The sequence below is a fragment of the Eutrigla gurnardus genome (assembly GCF_963514095.1).
Source record: "Eutrigla gurnardus genome assembly, chromosome: 23".
Taxonomy (NCBI): domain Eukaryota; kingdom Metazoa; phylum Chordata; class Actinopteri; order Perciformes; family Triglidae; genus Eutrigla; species Eutrigla gurnardus.
Genome location: NC_139934.1, coordinates 7756504 through 7779286, shown reverse-complemented (window position 1 = coordinate 7779286; position 22783 = coordinate 7756504). Strand labels below are relative to the sequence as shown.

General features: G+C 46.8%; 1 protein-coding gene across 7 annotated transcripts in view; it reads right to left on the bottom strand.

The window, feature by feature from the left end:
• Nucleotides 1-625: 625 nt before the first annotated feature.
• Nucleotides 626-22783, bottom strand: part of ppargc1a (peroxisome proliferator-activated receptor gamma, coactivator 1 alpha) — a gene marked incomplete at its 5' end in the record, with an annotated part of 217790 nt that continues 195632 nt past the window's right edge. For 2 of the 7 annotated variants that reach the window (XM_084002619.1, XM_084002621.1), the window contains 10 exons: nucleotides 631-3828; nucleotides 5975-6126; nucleotides 6972-7093; nucleotides 8737-8857; nucleotides 9802-9894; nucleotides 11619-12837; nucleotides 16272-16345; nucleotides 18174-18775; nucleotides 19819-19944; nucleotides 20872-21066. In XM_084002619.1, the coding sequence (XP_083858745.1) occupies nucleotides 3725-3828; nucleotides 5975-6126; nucleotides 6972-7093; nucleotides 8737-8857; nucleotides 9802-9894; nucleotides 11619-12837; nucleotides 16272-16345; nucleotides 18174-18775; nucleotides 19819-19944; nucleotides 20872-21066 (2808 nt within the window). In that variant the 3' untranslated portion in view covers nucleotides 631-3724. Of the gene's footprint in view, nucleotides 3829-5974; nucleotides 6127-6971; nucleotides 7094-8736; nucleotides 8858-9801; nucleotides 9895-11618; nucleotides 12838-16271; nucleotides 16346-16565; nucleotides 16612-17478; nucleotides 18776-19818; nucleotides 19945-20871; nucleotides 21067-22783 lie in introns of all 7 variants that reach the window. The other 5 variants (XM_084002617.1, XM_084002622.1, XM_084002623.1 and 2 more) reach the window with 5 other exon arrangements.

The window sequence follows — 22783 nt, the reverse complement described above, 5'->3', positions numbered from 1 at the left end:
ACAATCAGACCCCCAACCTTAAAGTTTAATGCACATTCCTCCCATATTTCTCTTTGCACTAGTAAAAAAAAAAAAAGGGGAAAAAAAAGACACGGAGCTCCTGCTAAGATGTGTGTGTGTTGAAGAAAAAAAGGAGGGGTGGGGGCGGTTGTTATAGTCATAATGAAGCCCCATTGAATATCAAGCACACCATCAACTCACTCACTATAGCTCTCCATCGTGTTAATGAAATTGTTCCCCCCAACTTTTTAATTAACTTGCAGACTCATGGTGTGGAGTCAAGTTGTGGACACAGACAAAGACTACAGTGTTCTCTCTCCCAGGTGATGTGAATATCAAAGAGGGAAGTTGCTCCGAATTAAGCTGAGTTTCTTTATGAGGGGAGAAACTTCAGAGAGAGAGACAGATGTGCTGAGGTTGGGCTTGTGTCATTTCTCCTGCGTCCGTCAGCCTTCATTCAACACTTTGATATACAGGCGGAGGAGGGAGGGAGTGGGGGAGCGGTGGATTTATTGGGAGTCCACATTTTACAACACGCATTGTTTTTCGGGGGACTTTTTAAATCTTCCCCTTTTAAATACTTCAAGGATGTCGGGTTTGATGGTAATCGCGGGGAGCACAAATCATAATCCTGCACGCCGCTTGATGAGGGAGACATCCATCACGAGGGGAATGGAGATAATGGGGAAGCTACTAAAAAGAAAGAGAGGTATCTTTTTTTTTTTTTTTTTTTCAAACACATTTCCCTTTATTGGCATGGTGAGGCTGATGAGAATTGCACATAAAAAAAATGAAATTCACAAGAAAGTCGTACAATAGGTAGAACCACAAAGGCATTGGTAAGGACTTGGCAGAAGGCAACGTGGATAGGACACAAACAGGTAACCCCCCTCCCCTAAACCCACACACACACACACACACACCTGCCTGACATCACAAACTCCCTCTCACACACACACACACACACACATACTGTCCTTCCAAAAAAAAAACATGATTACCCAACAAACGTTTAAGCAGTGGCAAAGTCCTCAGTAGGTCACATTATTAAAAAGTCCGCCACATTTGAAATTTGAACCAGAAGGTGTTATAATATATTGCTACTCTAGGCAATTTACAAAGCTTTTTTTAATTTTTTTTATTACAATGATTAAAGCCACATCTATCAAATGGGACACGACACCATTACCCAAACGCTACACAGACAGCGAAAAATCAAAACAATGTCTAAAACGCAGGTAAAGGGATATTTTTTTCTCTCCTTTATCCTTTTCCCTTCTACCCAATTTTTGCCTCGTTGCATCATCAAAATTAGCCGTTTCTTGTCGCCATAGTCAAACTCCATGAAAGGAAGCCTCTGATCATAAAAAAAAAAAAAAAAAAAAAGATTTCTCCTTCCTGTGATGGAACCTGGTTCTCTCATTACTTGGCTCCGGCATCGAAACGGGATATTAATTGAACCAGAAACCAGCAAGGTTACCTTTTATGTCATGTCGACAGCGCTGTGATATCTGGACTGTGGGTGGGGGGGGTAAGGGGGGGTGATGGGAAGTGGTGCGGCATGCGATAGATTGTTGAGATTGTTAAGACAGCTGAGAGGCAGATATCCAAAGGTGTATACAATGTCTGTCATCCTGTAATAGCCATGCACTACACAACACATACAGTTTTTGGACTCCGGTCTACACACACACACACTCACACACACACAGAGGGCGGAGTTGAGAGTCGGCCATGTTTTTTTTTGCACAGATGTCACAAGGTAATGCGTGCATTACAATCACATAGACTCGGTTACATCTTAAAGGGAAGAGAGCGGGAGGCGGGGACATTCAAGTGTTTTACCGCGCGGTGGTGAGATGCTACGCTACTGGAATGGGGAGTCATCCTAGCTACCAGCGGCTGGGTAATGGGTCAAGTCCAAAAATCACACAACAATAGGAGCTAAAATACAACTCTGAAAAATAATTTATTGCTTTTTATATAGTTTTTTCTTTCATTTATATTATTATCATTGTTATTATTATTAATCATCTCGTAATTACTGTGAATAATATAAGTATCATCAACGTATATATATATGTATATACATATATATATATATAAACATATATATATAGTACATCAAATACAAGATCTTTAAAAAATTCATGAAAAGGAAATTGTAAACTTTTGTTTGGCATTCACATAATCAAGCGTGAGTGGAGCGATGACAACAAGTGTTTACAGTGGTACAACAAAAAAAAAAAAACGTTCCTGCAAAATCATTTTATTGCTTCATGTTCTGCTTCTGTGTGGAAAAAAACAAACAAAACAAACAAAACAAAAAAACAGCGATGTGCTGCAGATGCGACCGATCAAGTGGAGACGGAAATCACGGAAAAAAACAACAACAAAAAACGATGAGGGGCTGACTGCTGGAGTGATTAGTTGAATGTTTTGATTGTTTTGGAAAGGCATAGAAGGTAATATTATCCTCACCAAACCATTTTATTTTTTTAGTACACCCTGTCTAGTGATTGGAAGTTAAATAACAAAAAAATCGAAGGACAACATAAACAATAAATCAATTTTGTGAGGTACGCCATGGTAAAATGGAGACCATAAATAGTCTTGATTCAAATATTAAAATAAATACATAAATATGTGTTTGCACTGATTTAAAAGATTTGAATACAGCATATATATGTATATACACACACATATATACTGTATGTATATTGATTGCTTCAGAAATAATTAATAAAAAATGGGGTTCCTTTTTTTTTTACAATCATGAAAAACACGTTAAAAATGCACTTTACACTGGTTTATAAGCAAAAACACTGATTGAGAAACTTTATAAACAGAGAAAACTATACATGGTTGACTGTTTTTTCCCCAACAAAATAACTTAAAAAAGGACATTTGTTCACATGCTCCCTCAAAATGAGCAATCGGACACATCTTTTTTTTTTTTCTTTTTTACAATCATGTCATGTCTTCTAAACATCATGTAGGTGTACAATATGTTTTACAGTATTGTAATTACTACAGATCGACATTCTGAATTAAGAAATTTTCTTCTCATTTTAAAAAAAGGCTGCGTTTTACAGTGCATAGCTGTAACAAATAAAGAACTTTATCCGATATGTACATAAAATAAAAATATTCCTTTTTATAATATCTGTAAATACACGGCTACATTTTTTTTTCCGTAAAATGTAGACAACAATATTACCTTGAGAATTTAAACTCCAAGATACAATTCCCTATACTCTGGTTTGTAACACTATATCCAAACACTAGATTTAAAAGAAAGAAAATCAACAGCAAAACAAAATCTGGCTGAACAAGCTGCATGTTCTCGCCCCCAAAGGATTGTGGGCATTGTAGTGCTCGGAGGAAGAAAAAAGAAATCATGAAAGTTTTATTTTTTTTTCTTCTTTCACTGATGGTTGTACAGCAGTAGAGTGCACCGAACATGTGCATCAGGTGTCGTTCGACGGTTCATTGGCTTTCCCAGAATGCAATGTCTCTTCCCAGCTCTTCAGCAGCTATGTTCATGTAAACTTTATTTTTGATATATTCATTTATATTGATATAGGTCTATAGACTTATTCTTATATACTCTATGACATAGAGTGTAAAACTTCTGGTAGTCTCGTCGTCAAAGGAGCGAGAAAACAACAGTGAGGTATCAGAAGTCCCTCTTTGTGACCGACAGCGGGCGCCACTCAACTGGTTACCTTCTCAGGCTGCGCTGGGCCTCCCTCAGCAAGCTGTCAAAATCCATGGAGTCGTACTTGCTTTTTGTGGAGGCTGGATCAAAGTCGTCCGAATGGGAGTCTGAAAGCAAGCAAGCGGGATTGTGGTCAGTGTTGAGCAACGCAGCGTCGTTTTAACAGTGTTGCTCAGCCATGTGGAGTCAGTTTGAGAGTTTTGGCGACGTTGTGGCGTTTCCATAAAATCTGGAGAATGAATATTTGATGAAGTTGAAAAATAAAAAGGGATAATGCACAGCTCAGTGGGTAGCCAGACTAGTCGGACTTAAAGGGGACGAATCATGCTCACATCTGGGATCTAGGAACTCCACATACCCAAGTGTTTATGCATTTTTCATGATATGACCCCTTTAAAGGTAATGTTTATTACATGCCAGAAGATTTCTTGGCCCGCCACAATAAATGTAAAACATCTCAAATCTCTGCCAGTAACAACATATCAACTACTCGAAGAATTCAAATAGTGTGGCGAAGAAACAAAATGCCTTATTTTACCCACAGGCGATGTGAAAGCTTCCTATTTTTATCCTGATCAACCTGATAATACATAAAGAGCATCTTATCTCTAGCAACAGACAGCTTCACAAATGGGGCCCCCAAAGGGCCCGGCGAGCACACTCGGAGAGCTTTGAGAAATGCGAATGACCATGGCGGCGAGAAGACGTCAGTCGTGATCTAATGCGATGGCCGAGGGCTGGATTGTGTCACGCTGCGCACCTTTGAGGGATGAAAAAACACCCCGGCGCTCTACTCAAAACTAATGGACAGTGTCTCCGAAACGCACGGGAAAAAAAGGGGCGCGAGAGCCTTCAAGATGGAGACGGTGGGGAGAGGTTTCGGATACCACACGCTATTATAAGATCCTCCCTTCCCTCTCAATCTCTTTACTGCGCTATCAGTATTAAGATGACCAAAAATAGCCCGCTCTTGACAAAGAAGCGCTCGAATGAAGGCCTTTCCATTTCAGTAGACTGATTAGTCAATCTCGGCATAATGTCTGTCCTCAAGGCTTTAGGATTAGCAACTGTTTCTCTGCGTGTCAATTTCTCATCATGTCCTCTCTTATGGAGCCGATCGCTTCAAGCGTGTACAGTCACCGCTTCATTTATTGAGAAAAGGACTCCTTTTTTTTGTCTCCGTTGACCCATTGACCCTACCGTAGCGGTGCATTATACATTCCTGACCTCCCATTTTGCTGGTAAATAGGCCAACTGGTGTCGGATGCAAGAGCCAAAACCTATCTTATATGTCATCATCGAACGGATGATATTTTGATATAATGAGGCATCTCTTCAAGGTTCAATGTGGCTGCTTTATTATCACCACTGGTATAGTCGTGCAGCTAACAGAGGAGAGGACTCTTTTTTCCTGCATGTGGGCCAGAAATAAGCATTGATTTCACTAAGAACTTGCATTATTTATCAAATGCAACCTTCAGCTGCACCCATTTAAGATTTCTGTATCAATATGGAAGCTATCGGCCGCGCACATGCACGGATACTCGAAGGAATCACTCAGGTTTGATGAATTTTGCATCTGCCGTGACTCCCAGCAAAGGCAGTAGGTGTGCATAAGTAGGTACGCTCCCACCGGGGCCCCTCCCTCTAAAGTAAATGACCGGCCCCTACCTGCCACATCGAGGCTCTGCCTCCTTTTCCAGCGTGGCAACAGCTGGCAACAGATGGAACCTCCCTGTCAAGTGAGGAGGGGTTGCCGGGACTTAACCTTGCTTCCACCTTCCTCTTCCCTCGCCTTTCTTCTACCTTTGTCCTTCATCTCTACTCCTCCCTCCTTCCTCCTCGCCACCGACTTAAAAGTGATTCCCGCACACATATATATATATATCCAACGGCAGACAAAAACACGTCTGCGCACATGCTTTTAAGTGCTGTCTCTCTCCTGTGTTTTCATATCAAACGAAGCAGTAACAAGCACACCACATGAGTAATGGAGTCTGCTTTCTTTACGACGCCACGGCAACTAAGAGGGAAATGGAGCTCTATTCTTGGGATGTTCACAGATCGACCCCTGAACTCTTCTTGCCCTTTTGAGCCACGAATGCCCGGTGGAAGGTTGATCTCTGGAAGCATCACTCAAGCCTTTGCTGTTTTATTCCCCCCCCCTTCTTTTCTCTGACAGTCCTCCCAGCTCCTCAAACAAACTGCATGGCTGCAGGGGGCTGATGGAGAGAACAACAAAGCTGCACTTACCCAAGTCTGTATAATGTGATTTGCAGAACTGCTTTTGTCCGCCGAAGCACAGCTCGAACTGAGGTTCGTTCGGCCTGCGTAAGGTGTGTCCGTTCTCAAGGGCGGCAAAGGCGTCACAAGTGTAGCGGTACGTGATGAAGCCAAAATTGTCCCTGGTCGAGAATAGAAAATGATACGTCAGAGCGCTGCCTGTGGGGCAACAATAACTGAACAGGGGGGGCCTTGTCTTAGATGACGATCACGCTATTTATATGCAAAAGAGAATCAATAAAAGTGTATCTTTGGGGCTCCGTAGGCTAAGAGTAGATGGAGCAGGAGACGCTCGGAGACTGCAAAAGTCTTTGTCTTACACTTGCCTTTGCTCCGGAGGGGCGAAAAGTACACACGATCTATACTCAGGTAGAAGTACAGGTACTTTGGTACTGACTCTGGTAAAAGTTGAAGTACTGATTCAACGTATTTACTCAAGGAAAAGTGAAAAAGGACAGGCTATGAAATGTATAAAGTAAAAATGATCACTTTGAAGGACAAAAATGTACTCACAAGTATAAACTATAAAGTAAAAAGTATCCCTATGAAGGACATTTCTACTGGCTGTTCTTTTGCAAGGTTGTGTGAATCCTGCATCATAGTAAATAGAAATAATCCATAATTCAAATGCATTCAAACTAAAGGAACAAGCTTGTTTTTAAAATGTAAAGAGTAGAAAGTACAGATATTCGTGGGGAGTAAAAGTACACATTCGTCAGAAAAATAAACACTCAAGTAAAGTAACTGAAAATTCTACGTAATGAAGAATTTGCACTTTGTTGCTTCCCACCTCTGAGGATTTTTGTGCATTACATGATCCCCCATGCACTAATACCAGACTACCATTTAGATGCACACATACACACACACGCGCACACACACACACACACACACACACCCACACACACACACACACACACACACACACACACACACACACACACAGAGAAAAGTCCTGGGGCCTTACCCATCGTCCCTCAGGTTCACTGCACATTCTTCAATTTCGCCAAAGACTTCAAAGCGGCGCTTCAACTCTGTCCGGGTGCAGTCGGACCTCAGTCGCCCCACGTACACCACCCGTCTCTCCTCCTGCTCGTTAAGAGGGAAGACAGAGCGGAGGAAGGAGATTAAAAAAGGGGGAGTGTGTTTTTCCGTTCCCCCCCCCTCTCTTTCTTCACCGAGCCCCTAATGAATTGGCCTTGATCACTCCCGTGGATACTGCCGCTGACTTTCGCCCCCCTGTTTTTGTCCCTCTCCTCTGTCTGTTTCGTTCCTCCGTGATTGGTTCAGCCCGCTTCCTCTTATCTGATGGAGTTGCAGTTTGGAAGTCTGCCGTGGCACTACAATTCCTCTTTCTCTCTGCAACTCATCAACCACAGGCGGAGTGATTTTTATCAAATGATGCCATGTCTTAAGTTCGGGGTGCTGCTTCAAAGTCTAAAAATAAAGCTGTGAGGTGACTCAGTATTAGAAAAAAGCCTGCTTCTTCCCTTTCAACGTCACAATGCGCGGGCATTGTCAAGTTAATATTATGAAGATATTCATATCCAAGAGAAAGGGAGCATTAAGAGGAGCCACAAGGGTAAATAAATAAAATAAAAAACCTGCACAGATTTGCTTCAACCTCAGAGGACGCCGGGGTCATAGTGGAATAATTTAGGAACAAACTGCACCAGGCTGCAATTATGGCATTTGAGTAATTTAATTGCATATGCTAATCATATAACGCAGCACAAGCTCGGGGCTATAGTGGTTCACTAGTATTATTTATTTATTCATTCATTTACTTGCCATTACTGGGGCAAGTCCGCGGAGGCCCGTTGGAAATTTGAACGCTGTCTTGAGGGCAGTAGTAGAAGTAGTAAATCAGTTGCCTGGTGCTAAACTCAAAGTTGACCTTTGCCCCATCACACTCATATAGAGTCGCATAGGAAAGATACAAATTAACCACGGATTACTGTTTGTATGCATTTTTTTTTTTTACCCCTCTCTCTTTAATGCTTACATACTGTTTGAGACAAAAAGTATTTGCTGAATTAGGGGTTTAGTTGCTGACAACTGATAAATAGGCGGTCTTCTCTTGATGGCACCCTGAGGGCTGCCTGTGTGTGGGTGAGTGAGGGAATGAGGCAAAAAAAAAAAAACAGAGCGAGCGAGCGAGAGACATCCCCGGCCTCCCAAACCTCGCCTGACAGCTTGAGCTCCGCTGCTCTGTAATTGTTTGTCTTTTCCCGCATCTGAAAACGTACGAATGCCGAGCGGCGTTTGCATTGCTGCGCCGTTCAATCCGCGCTTCGTCGATGGAGTGGTCGTAGTAATTCTCACACGGAGATATGGGGAAACATGACGTTGCATCAGGGCTGAATTTTTGAAAATAGATACAGAAAATCAGTGGCCGTCTCCGTTCCTCCGTCCTGCTCTCCCGGTTTCTGTGTTCCACCGTTTTAACATTTCACCCCCCCCCCCCCGCGGTGTGATTAATAAGAGTCGACAGTGTTTCCAGACGTTAAAAATACACAACCCGGAGATAAAAAAAAAAAGGAAGGGCCTGTCGCCTGAATCATTCAGGCACTCACTTCTATTCTTTCTAGTAGGGCGGCGCATGGCAGTGAGCTGGAGGCCGTCTCATCCTCGGTAATGTGTGCGACCGCGGGAGGTTTGCGGGGATTTCTGCATGTGCCACAGCAGTTTAAGGAGAAAGAAGAGGAATCAGATGGCGTTAGCTGACTCACTATTGCTTTTTGCTTTTGCCTCTCTCTCTGCTCGGCCCGTTCGAACTCCCGCTTCTCGAAGTCCCGGCGGTACTCCTCCCTCTTCAGCCTCTCGTGCTGGTACTCCTCGTAGCTGTCATACCTGCAGGGGGGGGGTGAGAAAAGATACGTATGACATCACCGTCCCGGCTCGTCCTCTAAATTCACCCTTCCCTGTTGATGAATGTGAAAAACAATTGCCGGTATACACCGGAGGAGCGTTCCCCCCCGTTTCCTCCCCCGCTGACGGTTGAGAAGGAGGGGGTGGGTTTCAAAGGAAAGGAAATGGAGATGTTAATAAGATGTCTCTTTGCCACCGCTATGATTACGCAGCCTGCAGGATAGGCCCGCGGGAGTGCCGGCGAGCATCGCGGTCGGGGAGCCAGGCAGCTGCGACTGTCAGCACAACTTCACATGTCATTACTTTCTGCTTAGTTAGGGCTTCATCAAGAAGGAAAGTGCAACTTTCTCCCCCCCCCACACACCCACAACCCCACCCACCCAAGACTAGCACAAGACGCGTCCGTTAAGTTTCCGACTGATGAGCGACTCTCAGGCTTGTCGGGTGTCATTAGGCCCGTGGGTGCCAAATCAGCTCGGAGTGCTGAGATGGTGTCAGTCTTCCTCTCTCTCTCGCTCTCTCTCTCTTCCTGCACTGTGACAGTACTTCTCTGCAGTGGCTCCCGGGAAGAAGAAAAAACTACAGGGGAACTAAGTTGAAGATCATCATGGTGGTAGGAGCGTCACGCTCCTACCACCATGATGATCTGACGTGCGTCAGATTTGGGATCCTTTTGTCTGCAGACTAATAACACAGGATCAATTAAACATGTTTGCCCTGGATGTTTGTCACGGGGCCCCCGTGTGGTTGGGAGCGGCTGTGAGCTTTGGTGTTGATGTGAAAAGTGAATGTCAAGAGTGGTGACAGGAAGAAAAAATGACTTCTACAGCATGTGTCTACAGTTAAACTTAAGCAAACCATACTAATTCTGCCAAGCAGTTACTACTATAATGCATAAAGAAGAAGAATGACTTTAAAATAATCACCTTGGCCTGCGGCTGAGAGGAGATCGAGACTGAGGGTGGGGGCTCTTCTGAGTCCTGGAACGAAAGGTGCTTGAATCTGTGTTGTGACGAGACCTGGGAGAAAACAGAAAAAAAAAGGCTATTTTTGAGCAAAACCACAGTAATGCTGTTCATATCACACATTAGAATTTTTTTAGAAGTCTACCTACTGATGACTACTGCAGACTTGTGACACCTCGGATAATTTGTTCTTGGATTTGGGAACTAAATTAACCTCTTTGATATTCACAAGACCCATTTTTGATGTTAGAAACTGGGCTAATTCCAGATAAAACATCCTGTATTCTCCTCATTTAGCCCGTGGGCCACAACAAGTGCGAGGTATTTGCTACAGAACTTTTTACTCACACCCGAGCTACAGTGCGTGCAATCTATGTTATATGAGGAAGTGGTTCATACTGTACGCCCTGATGGCCTGACTGGAGAGCTTGCATCCCTGCACTCCTTAAGCTTCTTAATTATTGAAGTGTTGCAGAAGAAGGAAGAGCTGAATGATGGAGGGAGAGAAGTTCGGAAAAAAAAAAGCTCGGTGAAGCAGAGGAATGCCATTTCGGAAAGATCGGGGGATCTCACCCTGTTTCGACTTGAAACGGGACGAGGGATTTGGAGAAACCGTTGTGCCGAGATTCTATTTATTTTTTCGTGCATGAAAATATAACAAGCTTCTTGTTCTGTCGCTTTGGAGACTCCGATCCCCACACAGTGTTTTCACAAAGCTTGTCAAGAGTCTGATCGAATGCCTCGAGACCATTACTGTATAATTTGTGAGCGGGTCGGTGTCGAGTGAAAGGAACGAGAACCTGAGCCGGGTGTAGTGAATCTATTGGCTCTCTGGAGTAAACTGACCTTTAAGTAATCAGGCAAACAAACCGAGTCACTGCAGTGGAGTCCTGCACTGTGAGGACTGGCGCTGACAAAATTAATTTACTCTCATCCCGTCTCGGTAACTTCGTTTTGCCTCTGTTCTACCAGAAACAAAAACCCTGACAGAAACCCCCTCAGCTCTGATCAAAGGGGAACATGGGAAATGTAGTTCTCACACAGAGCTATGATGACAGGCGTATCTTTTGAGAGGAGGTTTCTGAGACTACATTCCCACAGCCTGGATTTTGGCTTTCATCTCTGGGGATGTAAAAGAGGAGGGCTTGCCACTCAGTAAAAACAACAGCTGCCGCTTAAAACAATAGCCCTGGCATCAAACAGGAAACGGGAGCGTGCGAGGGGGGGAGCGGGTGAGGAGGGGGGGAGTTGAGTGTTAGGAAGACACTCGAATAAAACTCCCTGCCTCGAGATTAAAACTCATACTTTTCAAAAGTCCAGCGCCTCTGGCGCATTTCATGTTCTGGGTTTTTTTCTTTTTGTTCATTGTGTGTTTTAGGGATTGCACCATTCAACCAATCTTTTTTTCCCTCCATTGTCACTTCAGAGAGTGTGAAGTGCCACCTGTTTTAAAAGGCAGAATGAGGTTACTATAATAACCGCAGACAATTTGGTTAGAATCCATTCCACCTCTCTCTCTCACTCTTGCCGATTTAAATCTCTTTGTCCAACACTTGCCAAATCCATCCTGTATTTAGTAAGGCACAGAAACAGGAAGTCAAGAACCCATGCTGAGAGTCTCCGATCCTGTCTGACACCAGCTCCAGACGATTGATAAGGTCTATTTTACGCTCCTAAGCTAGATCCTCCGCTAAATCCAAGCCCTGTATAAACATGCATGGGAGCAGCCAAAAGGAGGAGGTGTGTGTGTGTGTGTGTGGGTGTCAGAGGCGACTTACCAGGAGGAGGGGCGTCTGTCAGGTGAGCTGGAGAGGGAGCGCCTCCGGTAGCGCGAGGAGGAGCTGCGGGAGCCGGAGTGGGAACGGGAGCGGGAGCGGGATCCGCTGCTGGTCCAGTAGAAATGCCTGCTGGGCGAGAGGAGGAGGGAGGAAGGCGGGGAGACGGAGCCTCGTGAGGGGGAGCAGCTGGATGGTGGTGAGCAGGAGGGAGAGCAGTCAAAGAGAAGGTCCAGAGGGGTGCCCTCCCAGGGATAGAGGAAGCGGCTCTCGCGGCCCTCGCCCAGCTCGAGCTCGTCCTGAAAGGGCAGGAACCCCGGGTGCAGGTAGCCGGAGCCAGGCGGCCTCTGAGCGCTGGAGCCATTCACTCCCTCCTCAAGGGCCGGAGGAGCTGTAGCCTTACTTGGTTTGCTGCCTGGTTCTCTCTCCTTCCCAGCCTTGCTATAAAGGGCATGTAAGGGGTGGCCAAAGTGCTTGTTGAGTTCTGCTCGGATTTCCTGGTCACACAGGAGCTTCCTGTTGATGGCGTGGAGGTGGTCACAGTCCATCGCCTCTTGCGAGGGGATCTGAGCGGCTTGCGAAAGGGTCTGCCTCCCCAGCTCCTGGACCCGGGCTGCGTCCCCCGTCACGACGTGTTGCCGCTTAGCCAGGGGAGCGCGTGAAGCTGATAATGGAGAACACGGAGATGGAGATGATGAAGAGGATGGTGGCATGGCTGAGTCCTTACATTCGACATGCCTGTCGTCTACTTTGCCCGCGGTAGGCACGGGAGCGGCGGTGGCACCTGAGGGGACCGTCATTTCCGCCGCCGCTGTGGTCACGGCGACAGCGGCCGCGCCGCCGTCCTTCTTGACGCGGGCCGACGCTTGGCAATAGTCGTGGTCACTGTAGCCGCGGGGCGCCGCCCGCTTATTGTTGCTAGTGCCGCGGTGCTCCTCGCGGCCGCCGCCCCCCACAGTGTGTTGGGTGACCGAGTACGGGAGGGTGCTGGACGCTTTGCTCAGCTGGGCGTAAAGCTCAGTCTGTTCGGGACCCTTCCTAGTGGGGCCCCCGCCTGAGGCACCCGGGGCCGGGGCCAGAGAGCCGGGGCCCAATTCGCTCAGCCTGGCTCGTTTGCATGCCAAGGCCGATGAGGAACATGAAGACAACTTGGTTTTGAGCGATGCTTTGAAAGGATTCTCTTGACTGGCTTTGTGTGGGGGCGTGGTAGGTGGTGTCAGACCTGCGGAGGGAGGGGAAGACAGGTTGGTGGGGGTGGGGCAATAAAATGAAAAATAGAATCATAATGCAAACCTCCCCAAATACCCCCCTCTCTCTCTCTCCCCTCCCTCATCTATAAACTCTCAGGTCAGTTTTATGGACAGTGGTAACAGATACACGCCTGATTAAAATATTCACTTTCACTTGGCCTAATCCTGATCTCTATTTTATTGCGATCTTGACAGATTAATGTAATGCTTGGTGTAACTTAATACGGCGGTGCTGTTATACGGATGACTTGCCATCCCGCTCCTCTCTGACCTTGGAGAGATCCCTTTTCACAAAAAGAAAACACGACGCAAAAAACCCCGTAGAGGACAAGAGTAATGCATCCGATGAAAAAAAAAAAAAAAAAATGTAAAGTACATGTATCATATCTCTGTATCGGACAGTGGACAATTCATCTGAATAAAACCAGAAGACCTGAAAAAAATCAAGACTATCCAGCATCTTTGTAGGGAGATATGTCACGACTGTCAATGTCCGTGATGTTGCCGCGGCGACATGTCATGGAAGCACAGGAAACATGGCGAATGGGGTTGTCGTTCTTCCCTACTGCTCCCCCCTCCCAACCCACTCCCACCCCCAAGTTTCCCCAGCCTTTTACAGATTTACAACCAGACAGATGGCAGTTATATGGGAAGTCCTGAGATGAGCCCACTTTATAGCATTGTTAATGCACTCACACAAACAGCCACCACCATTACTCTCCCTCTCTTTCCTTTAGTCTTCTATTCTACCCCTTTTTTTTTTTTCCTTTTTCCTGTCTGCATTCTTCCCTGGATCAATCTCTATTTCTCCCTCTCCGTCTCTCAGCATCCTATCCTGTTTCCGTCTGTGCCCACACACACACACACACATCACACTCGTCACTAACGTCTCGTCTCACTGGAGTCAAACTCAGGCACTTTGAAACACCTACGCTCCCCCTCGTACTTTGCCTTTCTTATAATGCACATCATTCTTCCCCTTGCTGCTGAATTGCACCAAATGACAGCTATTAGTATCAAATCCCGTTGTTCGAGTATGCACGGGGAGTGTGGGAGCCTGATACATAAAGCAAGTTTTTTTTTTCTGAAACCCCTCGCTGTGTTTGGAACGCCTGATCCAACGGCTTATCATCCCACTTATTATCCGGATGCGTCTGCATGTAGGAACCCCCCCCTCTCTCTCCTTTTTACCCGCTTTTCTCCCCCTCTTCCCCTCGATTCCTGATAGCGATAACCGACATATAAACGCACCCGTGCCAACGAAATGAGCTATGAAAAGGAGGAGGGAGAGAGGGAGGCGGGGTGCTACACGATGCCTGAGGAACTTCTGTTTCACCAATGAAGCGCCATCTGTCCAAAACAATGTGCGCGTGGGGTCATAAACTAGGAGCCATTAGCGACGGAGGTGAAATAAATCAGAATTAGATAAATATGTGCCTCTCAGTCAAACTTGCTGGTGATGGATGAGCCGTCGACGCAAACAACCAATCACGCAGCCACCGGAGAGAAAACGATCAAACAAGTGAACAAGACGGAAAGAAAAGAGTTTTATAATCTTTTTTTTTTCTACTCTCACGGCTGTAAAATGCGAGGAGGCCTCGGAATAAATAACAACTCTGTGATTAAAGAGTTGATCCGGTAGTAAGCCATGCAAATAGCAACACACAGACCACCCCGGTGTCATGAGATACAGTAATTAAAGACAACACGGCAGCACAGGGTAAATCTATTAGCTTGGCAGAGATTAGGCCAGCACAGCGAGATCCCAGGGGGCTCGCTGCCTGTTGTAGCTTTTACTGCACCTCTTTGAGACGTGTCAAGAAAAACATGCAGCTAACAGTCCAAAAGTATGAGTATAAATCATCCCTTGGCTCGTTGTGCAGGTCGATCATCAAATTTATCTTTCAATGGAACCGTAAACCACTACTACTACAATGCACCATAAAGGCATAAAGCAATCAGCGCTTCACGGAAAGTTCCATCGGCGACCTGCCTTCAAGGTGGAGGGCGGAGCCGCACACCTGGCTAACTTCCATCGCTTATCAGCGACGGCAGCCGTAATCTCCATTGTAGCGGAATGTTACTGTAAGTCTGCAAAGGACGTGTAACGCCGCGACCTCAAAGCTCTCACCTCTCCGCTTACTGGGATCTGTATCCATCTGTCTCGTTCAGCACGGGACTCAGAGGCTAATCCCTAAGTAGGGAAGGGGGGCTCAGTTACCCGGGGCTCTCTGCGCTAACGACTTCCCTGCTAATATTCAATCCTAAATTTGCTCGGGACGGTAAAGTCAGGTGAAGGGCTTTGTTTGACCCTGCGCCGGAAAACGGACAAGACTTGGCCACGCGTTAATAAACACCACCACGTGCAGTAAAACAGGAGGAAATATTAACTGATTAACTGCTCGACTCAACAGGCGACCCCCTTTGACCCCGAAGCTTATCCACACAAAAGGGTTAAGCAGCACTTGGACCAAGGTCAGACGGACCGAGGGAGATCTCTCGGTGGTCTGATGTGCCACAACTTCCACCCAGCACAAGAGATAAGCAGAAGGTGCAAGGGGGGGGAAGACATGAGGTATGCATGACGATAATGTCCCCTACTGGTAAATGAATACCCGACGGGGCCGGCGCAACATCACACGGTGTGCCATTTTGTATTTATTGACTTTAGATGATTAATCTGGGGGAGACGTGGGGTAATGACCGGCATCGTCATGCACAGAGAGAGATAAAGAGCTACCTGGACCCATAATGCAGCTTTCTTTGATATTCTCTGAATGTCTTTTGTCTTGTAATTACCTTTTGCTTGTACGTTCCTTTTGCAGTTAATTATAACTCAATAACACAAAAGGAGTTTGGCAATCGTGATGGTGAAGAAAAAACAACCTCACTCTGACTCCATTTTTACAAGACAGCACTCTTTGCATCCAAGTCGTATGAGTGGAAATCGACTCCCCAGTCAGCTGATCTAATTGCAGAATTGTCCGGGGGGCGTACGGATTGGACCGGCACGAGTCATACAGGCAAATTACGCCGCAAAACCAATTAAAACAATAACACTGCCATTTCAATTTTCCCATGATGTGTAGGCTAAGTAAGCTGTCAGTCAGAGGGCATTAGGATCTGATAGAGGGAGAGGAAAAGCATATTAACTCTTCAGTAACAGTGGAGGAGGGGGGGGGTTGAAGGGTGGGAGGCGTTCGCTAATAAACCCTGAAGAGATTGGAAAGCCTAATCAATACTCGAGCACATAAAAATGTTCTTCTATGCCTTCACCTTGAACTCTGAACTGTGATGGAACTATCAAGATGTTGGAAAAGCTACAGTTAACCCATTACTAACCAGAATTCTCCCCGCATATTCGCTCTCTTTTGAATCGAAAAAATGATCAGAAAGGTGTGCTTACCTGGGGTTCCAGCAATCTCCACACTTAATGTGCGTTCAATGGTTTTGTTCTCAAACGGTGATCCCTTGTGGTCACTGGAAGACAAAAAGCAACGCGCAGCGTGTAACTTCTCAGGTGAAAGGAAGACTTTAAAAAGCTTTTTTTTGTGTGATTTAAGAAATGGAAATGAGTCACAAAAAAATGCCTCAACTTGGATTCTAGTCTTTATCGCTTTCTTTGGTTTTTGTCTTTTTTTTCTGCAGTTTGTTGTTGCCTTTTTGCCTAGAATAACGTGGAAAAACTTCTCACACTTACTTTGGAGACTCTGGGGTCAAAGGAAGTGGCAAGGTGGTTGGTTTGGCTGCAGAACACAAAGGAGCATGGGTAATTATTGACCTGGGTATAGCACTCACAGCAGAAGAGAACAGGTCTGCAACAATTAACGTCAAATTGGCTCATCGAATGCAATTATGGCTACCAAAAAAAAACACCCATACCTGGTTAAAAATATTTTTTTACGGACACTAGTGTGAAAAACTTTTTAGATTGACCCTGTTTTAACAATTTATCGTCTAAAGACAGACTGTCCACTCTGTGAGGCAGGATGAAGTGATGACACAGGTGTCTAGACACAGACATACCCCGCTCAAGACAACACACAGATCGGAATGGAATAAAGACATAAAGAGACGATGCCACAAACAAGACACATGACAGTGGGTGAGCCCCTCTCTGTACAACAAAAATTAAAGTAATAATCGCATGCACCAACAGCAGAGGAGGGGGAAAAAGAAGGAAGAAAGGAGAGTCAAGGAAGCTTGTGCAGTTGCCCGAGGCTCAGGCCGACTTGTTGCTCCAGCTAAGGGAACGTGGCTTGCTAGAGATCAGCACCTCCCGAGTCTAAAAGGCACGTATCCGGTACACTCGGCTCAATGAATACAAGACGTACAGTAGCAAGACAAGGCTCGCCCCTTTTCCCACCCCCTCCTGTTTTAAAAATCCGTCTGAATTTGAAAGAATGCCTCCGGGACTTCGGTGGGGGGGAAAAAAAGCGTGGGCTAGCAGGCGGTTTGTTGTCATTGTTTATGCCCTCAGAATGACTGTTAGATTCAAATTAGAATAGGGGGTTAGTTGTGAAGTCAAACTGGGAAGTGGTTAGAGCAGGAGAGGGAGAAGAGAGAGCAGAGATAAGGCCAGTGGGTGGGGGGGGGGATGCAGTCATGATTACCTAACAACGGGAGGTCGTCGGGGTGCCCGCTGAGTGCCTGCCTGTGTGGGAGCCCTTGCCCTTGTATGGTGCAGGGAGGGGCGGCCTCTGCAATTCTAGTATCGGGGCTGCCCGTGACATGGTCATCATCATCATCATCAACATCAGCAGCATCATGGTCACCATCCTCCCCATAGAGCCCCTGGCTTAGCCACCGCAGCTCTAGGTCAAAGCCCATGTCTAGCCCCGAGTCTGGCTGGTTAACCCAGCTGTCTAGGTCTAAGGCCAGAGGGGACAGCAGGGACCCCGAGTCAGGCTCCTCAAGCTGACTTACTCCCCGGTCTCTAGTGGCGCCTCCCAACTCTTGTTCCTGCACCTTTGAGGGAGCCTGCGCCGGGCTCTCGGGCCTCTTACCTGCCGACTGGCTCTGAATGCGGGGTGGAGGGGTGGTCTGGGGTGGGGGTAGGCGGGCCCGATACTGAGCAGGCCTCTGCTTGGAGGTGAGCAGCTGGCTAAGTAAGGGGTGCCCCAGCTTCTCCTCTCGTTTCTTAATCGTTACTGTGATGTGCCTACGCGGTGCGCGGCCGGCACCTCTATCGCTTCTACGGCCTTGCCTGCCAAAGCCCTCGCTAGCCTGAGTGGCGCCCGCAGCCTCTCGGCAACGCTCACAGCTGTGACTCACCTCTCGGGGAGGGAGGGAATAAGAATGCATATACCTAATAAACCTAGCGGCGGCCAGGCGGCCCGCGTCGCCTGGCGGCCCTCCTTCTTCGCCGTGCTCCAGTTTGGGGCGGGCGTGGCCGCAGGCGGAGGTTCGGTGGCCGACAGGGATAGAAGCACCCTCCGACTCCTCAACCCCGTCATCGTGAGTGCAACGCTGCCACTTCCCAGCCCCAACACCAGGCACAATACACTCGCCTGCAGCCCGGCTCTCACCTCGCTGGTGATGCTGCGGCGGCGGCTGCTGCTGCTGCTGCTGCTGCTGCTGTTGCTGTTGTTGCTGTTGTTGGGATGGCACAGCTGATTTCTTCTTGGATGTGGCGGAGGAAGAGGAAGAAGAAGTGGACGAGAGGGAGGAGAAGGAGGAGGTGGATGACGAGGACGGCGAAGAGGAAGAGGAAGAGGCGCCGAGACCCAGGCCGCTCTTCTCCCTGCTACTCGCACCCCCCCAGGTGCTCTTGGCGTCACTGGCTTTGGTGTGGAGCAGGATGTCATCCGTGGCTGTTAGGTATTTCAGCAGCTCAGTGCAAGGCCGCCTCACCGGGCGGTTCTGTTGGCTGGAGCCCCCTCTTGCTTTGCCATTCCAGGGGCTCTCCGTCTGCACAATGAGACAGAGAAGATAATTTAGTTTCTTTAAATAAAAACTTTACTTGGCACGAAAGAAAAAAGTAGGAGATGGAGCCGGAGAGGCTGAAAAGAAAGGGACTCAGACAGCCGGAGCACAGTGGTCGCCTGACTGTCTGGGACGTGATGCAGGGAGTGCAGTCCGCCCATCATCTTAATTGCGTGGTGCAGCGAGCACTACCAACGCCACTCTGTACGCGCACCGTGTCCTCCGGGAGCCCTCATTCGCCGTGCTCCAGAAATGGATGACTCAAAAGGCACAGTATGAAAATAGACCATGTGAGGAAGGTTGACGCACCGCATGTGCAAACATAGTACGCACACAAATCTGTGACGGCTGATTTTTTATTTATTTTTTTTGGGGTTACCACACGATATGATTTTACATTCAGACAAAAGCAAACGATCACGCTCTGTACGCTGAAGGTACAGTATGTCACGTTCCGAAATGAAATGCAAACAGATTAGTGGAATCACATATTTCACATACTAAAATTCATCTTAATCAACCTCCCCTTTTTGAAAAAAATAAAATCCTTTTGAGAGCCGTCTAATGAGAACATTAACTCGGATATTTTGATCTTGTCATCTCAAGGCATCAATCTCTCCCGCAAGAGTGCCTGTCGCTGTTTTTTCTTTTTTTTCTTCTTCTTTTTTTTTTTCAACAGGCACCATACCAAGGCGGATAAGTGGTGGAGCTAATGAGACAACGGTGCCGATGCCTCGCCTGGAAAGCCCAACAGCAATCAGCCTGTTTTCATTACGAGCCGGCCCCCTGGGACAGTCGACTAGAGCAGTAGTCTAACATCTTCTAAAGGCGGCCACCAAAAACCAGAAAAAAAAAAAAAAAGTGTGAAAGGGAGAGAAAAAGAGCGAGGAACCAGACAGGGTGAGAGAGATAAACAAACACAGAAAAAGAAAGAAAAAAAACCTGTGTGTACAGGAGTGAAAAAGCAGCAAGGCAGTAGAGTGTGTGTGTGTGTGTGTGTGTGTGTGTGTGTGTGTGTGTGTCCCTACCTTGACGACGGCAGGTGGTGGTCTGATCCGGTGGTTGCTGCTGGCTGCATGGTTCTGTGCCTTGCCACCTGTGTATTGATTATAGCTGAGCTGGGAGTTTGCGGGTGCCAGAAGGAGCTTCTTCAGCTGCGAATGGACCCAAACACAGCAAGAGAAAGTGGTGAAGGAGGAGGAGGAGGGTGAGCACGGGGGTATGCAAATTACAATTTTCCTTCAATTAGACAGCCTGCACTTCGTCAAATGTATAATACTGCAGTTGGAAAAGATAAAGTCACTGACAGACTTAAAAAGATAAGAGACTTTTAAGCAGTTTACAGTATGTGACAAGGGTTTTTTTTTTTTTCTCATTCCTGTGCAGGTGTTTTTGTGTAGACAAAGCCGAGCTTCTCGAATGTGATTGAATAAACACACTCAGGCATGTGGCTAAAGGTCATTGGAAGGGACCGGCATGGAATATAATGGACTAGAACGACACACAACATAACATTTTAGGTCAAAGCCTTTAAGCTAGAGAAAATGCATATGGCATGACTACGCCAAAAACAAAAAAAGAGCACAAAAGGTAACCTGACTTCATCGAGAAAACTGCCTTTTTGCCAAAAATAAGATGACTCGGGCATGGTGGGGGATTTCTTTGTCCCCTTACTTTCATTCTGTGCCGGTTTGATTTCGGGGCCCGTGGCACCGTGTCAACCGTAGTTGGCCCCACCGCAGCGTTCATACCATTGAATTGGTGCCACAATAGCGCTGTTATGTAATTAGCAGTGAGCGGCAAACACACTGATCCATGCCATTTACTTCCCTCCTCGCTGCATCTGCATCCCTGCAAGCTTTTCTCTACACATACTGTGAATACATGGCAAATGTGGCAAATGCCGCTGCCAAAAACAGAAGTCTAACAGACGAATGGACACTTTTTTGGTGCCTTTGCTGAAGAGATTTCCATGAACTGGCACAAAAGAGAGGGGGTTTGCAGGTCATGTTTTTTTTGTTTTGACCCCTGGAGATGGAGCTGATGGGAGGATCTCGAGGAGGATGAGCTGCTAGTCTTACCAGGGAAGGCTCCTCGGGCTCTGGGGTGCGCGGCGAGCCGTCGGGGGAGGAGGGACAGCTCCGGTCACTGGCATTGGTCACGTCCCCATCTGCCAGGGCCTCAAATGAAGGCAATCCGTCCTCATCCACCGGGATGCTGTCCAGGGTCTCTGTAAGCACTGCCAGCAAGTTGGCCTCATTTTCTTCATCTATCTTCTTGGGGTGGAGGGAAAGGGGGAAGACAGGCAGAAAAAAGGGAGGGAAAATAGGACATTTTAGTCAGGAGAAGTTGCTTCTTCTTCCAGGGAAGTAAAGGTGGTGGGTGGTTGCATGCAGCCATTCATTGTTAACAGAGTGGGAAGATTGCTTCTCATATATATATATATATATATATATATATATATTTTTTTTTTTTTTTTTTTTTTTTTTTTTTTTTCAGCAGAGCTAGCTCTATTTTGGCAGCCTTTTTAAAAAACAAAATTTTCTCCCCATGCAAGTGAGTCAAGCCTGTCACTCATATTTTAAGCATGCAGCTTACTGGACCAAAATAATATCTCCCCCCAAGAAACCCATTACCAGGCCTGACAAGTGGCAAGTATCTCGGGGAAGACAGGACGCGGGTCGGGGTGAACCGCGGTGCGGATGGGTTCATGGGGGGTGAAGGAAACAAAGATGATTTCCTATCTCTCTCTTCCCCCCCTACAGAAGTGAGACACTTGCAAACAATCGCCATATAAGCAGAATTAGCACCCGCTAATGCTAAATAAACGCCATATATTTAAAAATAAATGTTGGCACGACAGCTTAGGGAAGTTAGCATCAACATTTTGTGAAAAATAAAGCTTGTTTTTTTGCCACTCAGCGTCTCTTTGATGTACCAAGAGGAGTTGTGCGATTGCTGCAGCTGGCTGGTTAATGGCGGAGCTTATAGCTGTGAGTGTGTGTGTGTGTGTGTGTGTGTGAGAGAGAAATAAACAGACAGAGAGATGAATGTACTGTATGGAGACGGATAGAGAGGGAGATGTGAGCCGCCGAATATCGACATAATAACTATGCGTGTTCGTTGGAGAATAAACAAGAATAGAGAGAATGAATATTAAAAGTGAGAGGGACGCAGCTTGTGTTGGTGTGTGTGTGTGTGTGTGTGTGTGTGTGTGTGTGTGTGTGTGTGTGTGTGTGTGTGTGTGTGTGTGTGAGACAAGTGACAACAGGAACGGCAAGTTCCAGGGCCATTAAAGCCTGGGGGACTTTGAGACAGCAGAAAGATAAACAGCATCGTCACCTCGGGATGTTCCGTGGCCGGCCCAACAAGAACAAATCCCTTTATGCACACGGCAGGATTATCGTCGCTCGGTGGCGGCGTGTGGCCATCATTATGCCAAGGGGGGGCCGCCAGACCCCTCAGATATCAGTGCTAGACCTCAAAAGACCGAGATTTCCCCACATGCACAGAATGTCACCCACCCACTTGTTCCCGTCCACCCCACTGGTTTTACATAATTACCCACCCAGCGTGGACGGCGCTTTCGGAGCGGGTTGGGATTCGCCAATGACAGCGGACATTTTTAATGCACTCCGACACGGATACGGCAGACGTTCGGTAAGCTAACGAACGGAGAGGGAAAAAAACGAGTAGATTTTCTCCTAACAACATGAGCACTCAGTCATTATCAAAAAAGAAATGATAAAGGGGACATATTTCACAGAGATAACACGGCGTAGACCGGGGGCCATGTCGCATTGGCAGGCAAATGCCTTGCAGGACATTTTCCCAGTATGAGGTGGCGTGCTGTTTAATTACTCGCAAGGAGCTTCAAATCCACTGTGCTGGAACCCCTACGCTACTGAAATGCTCCCCCATTTTCCAGCATCTCGATTATTACCTGAGCACTAAGCGGGTAGGTATTAACTGCTGATAAAGCCGGAGCCTTTT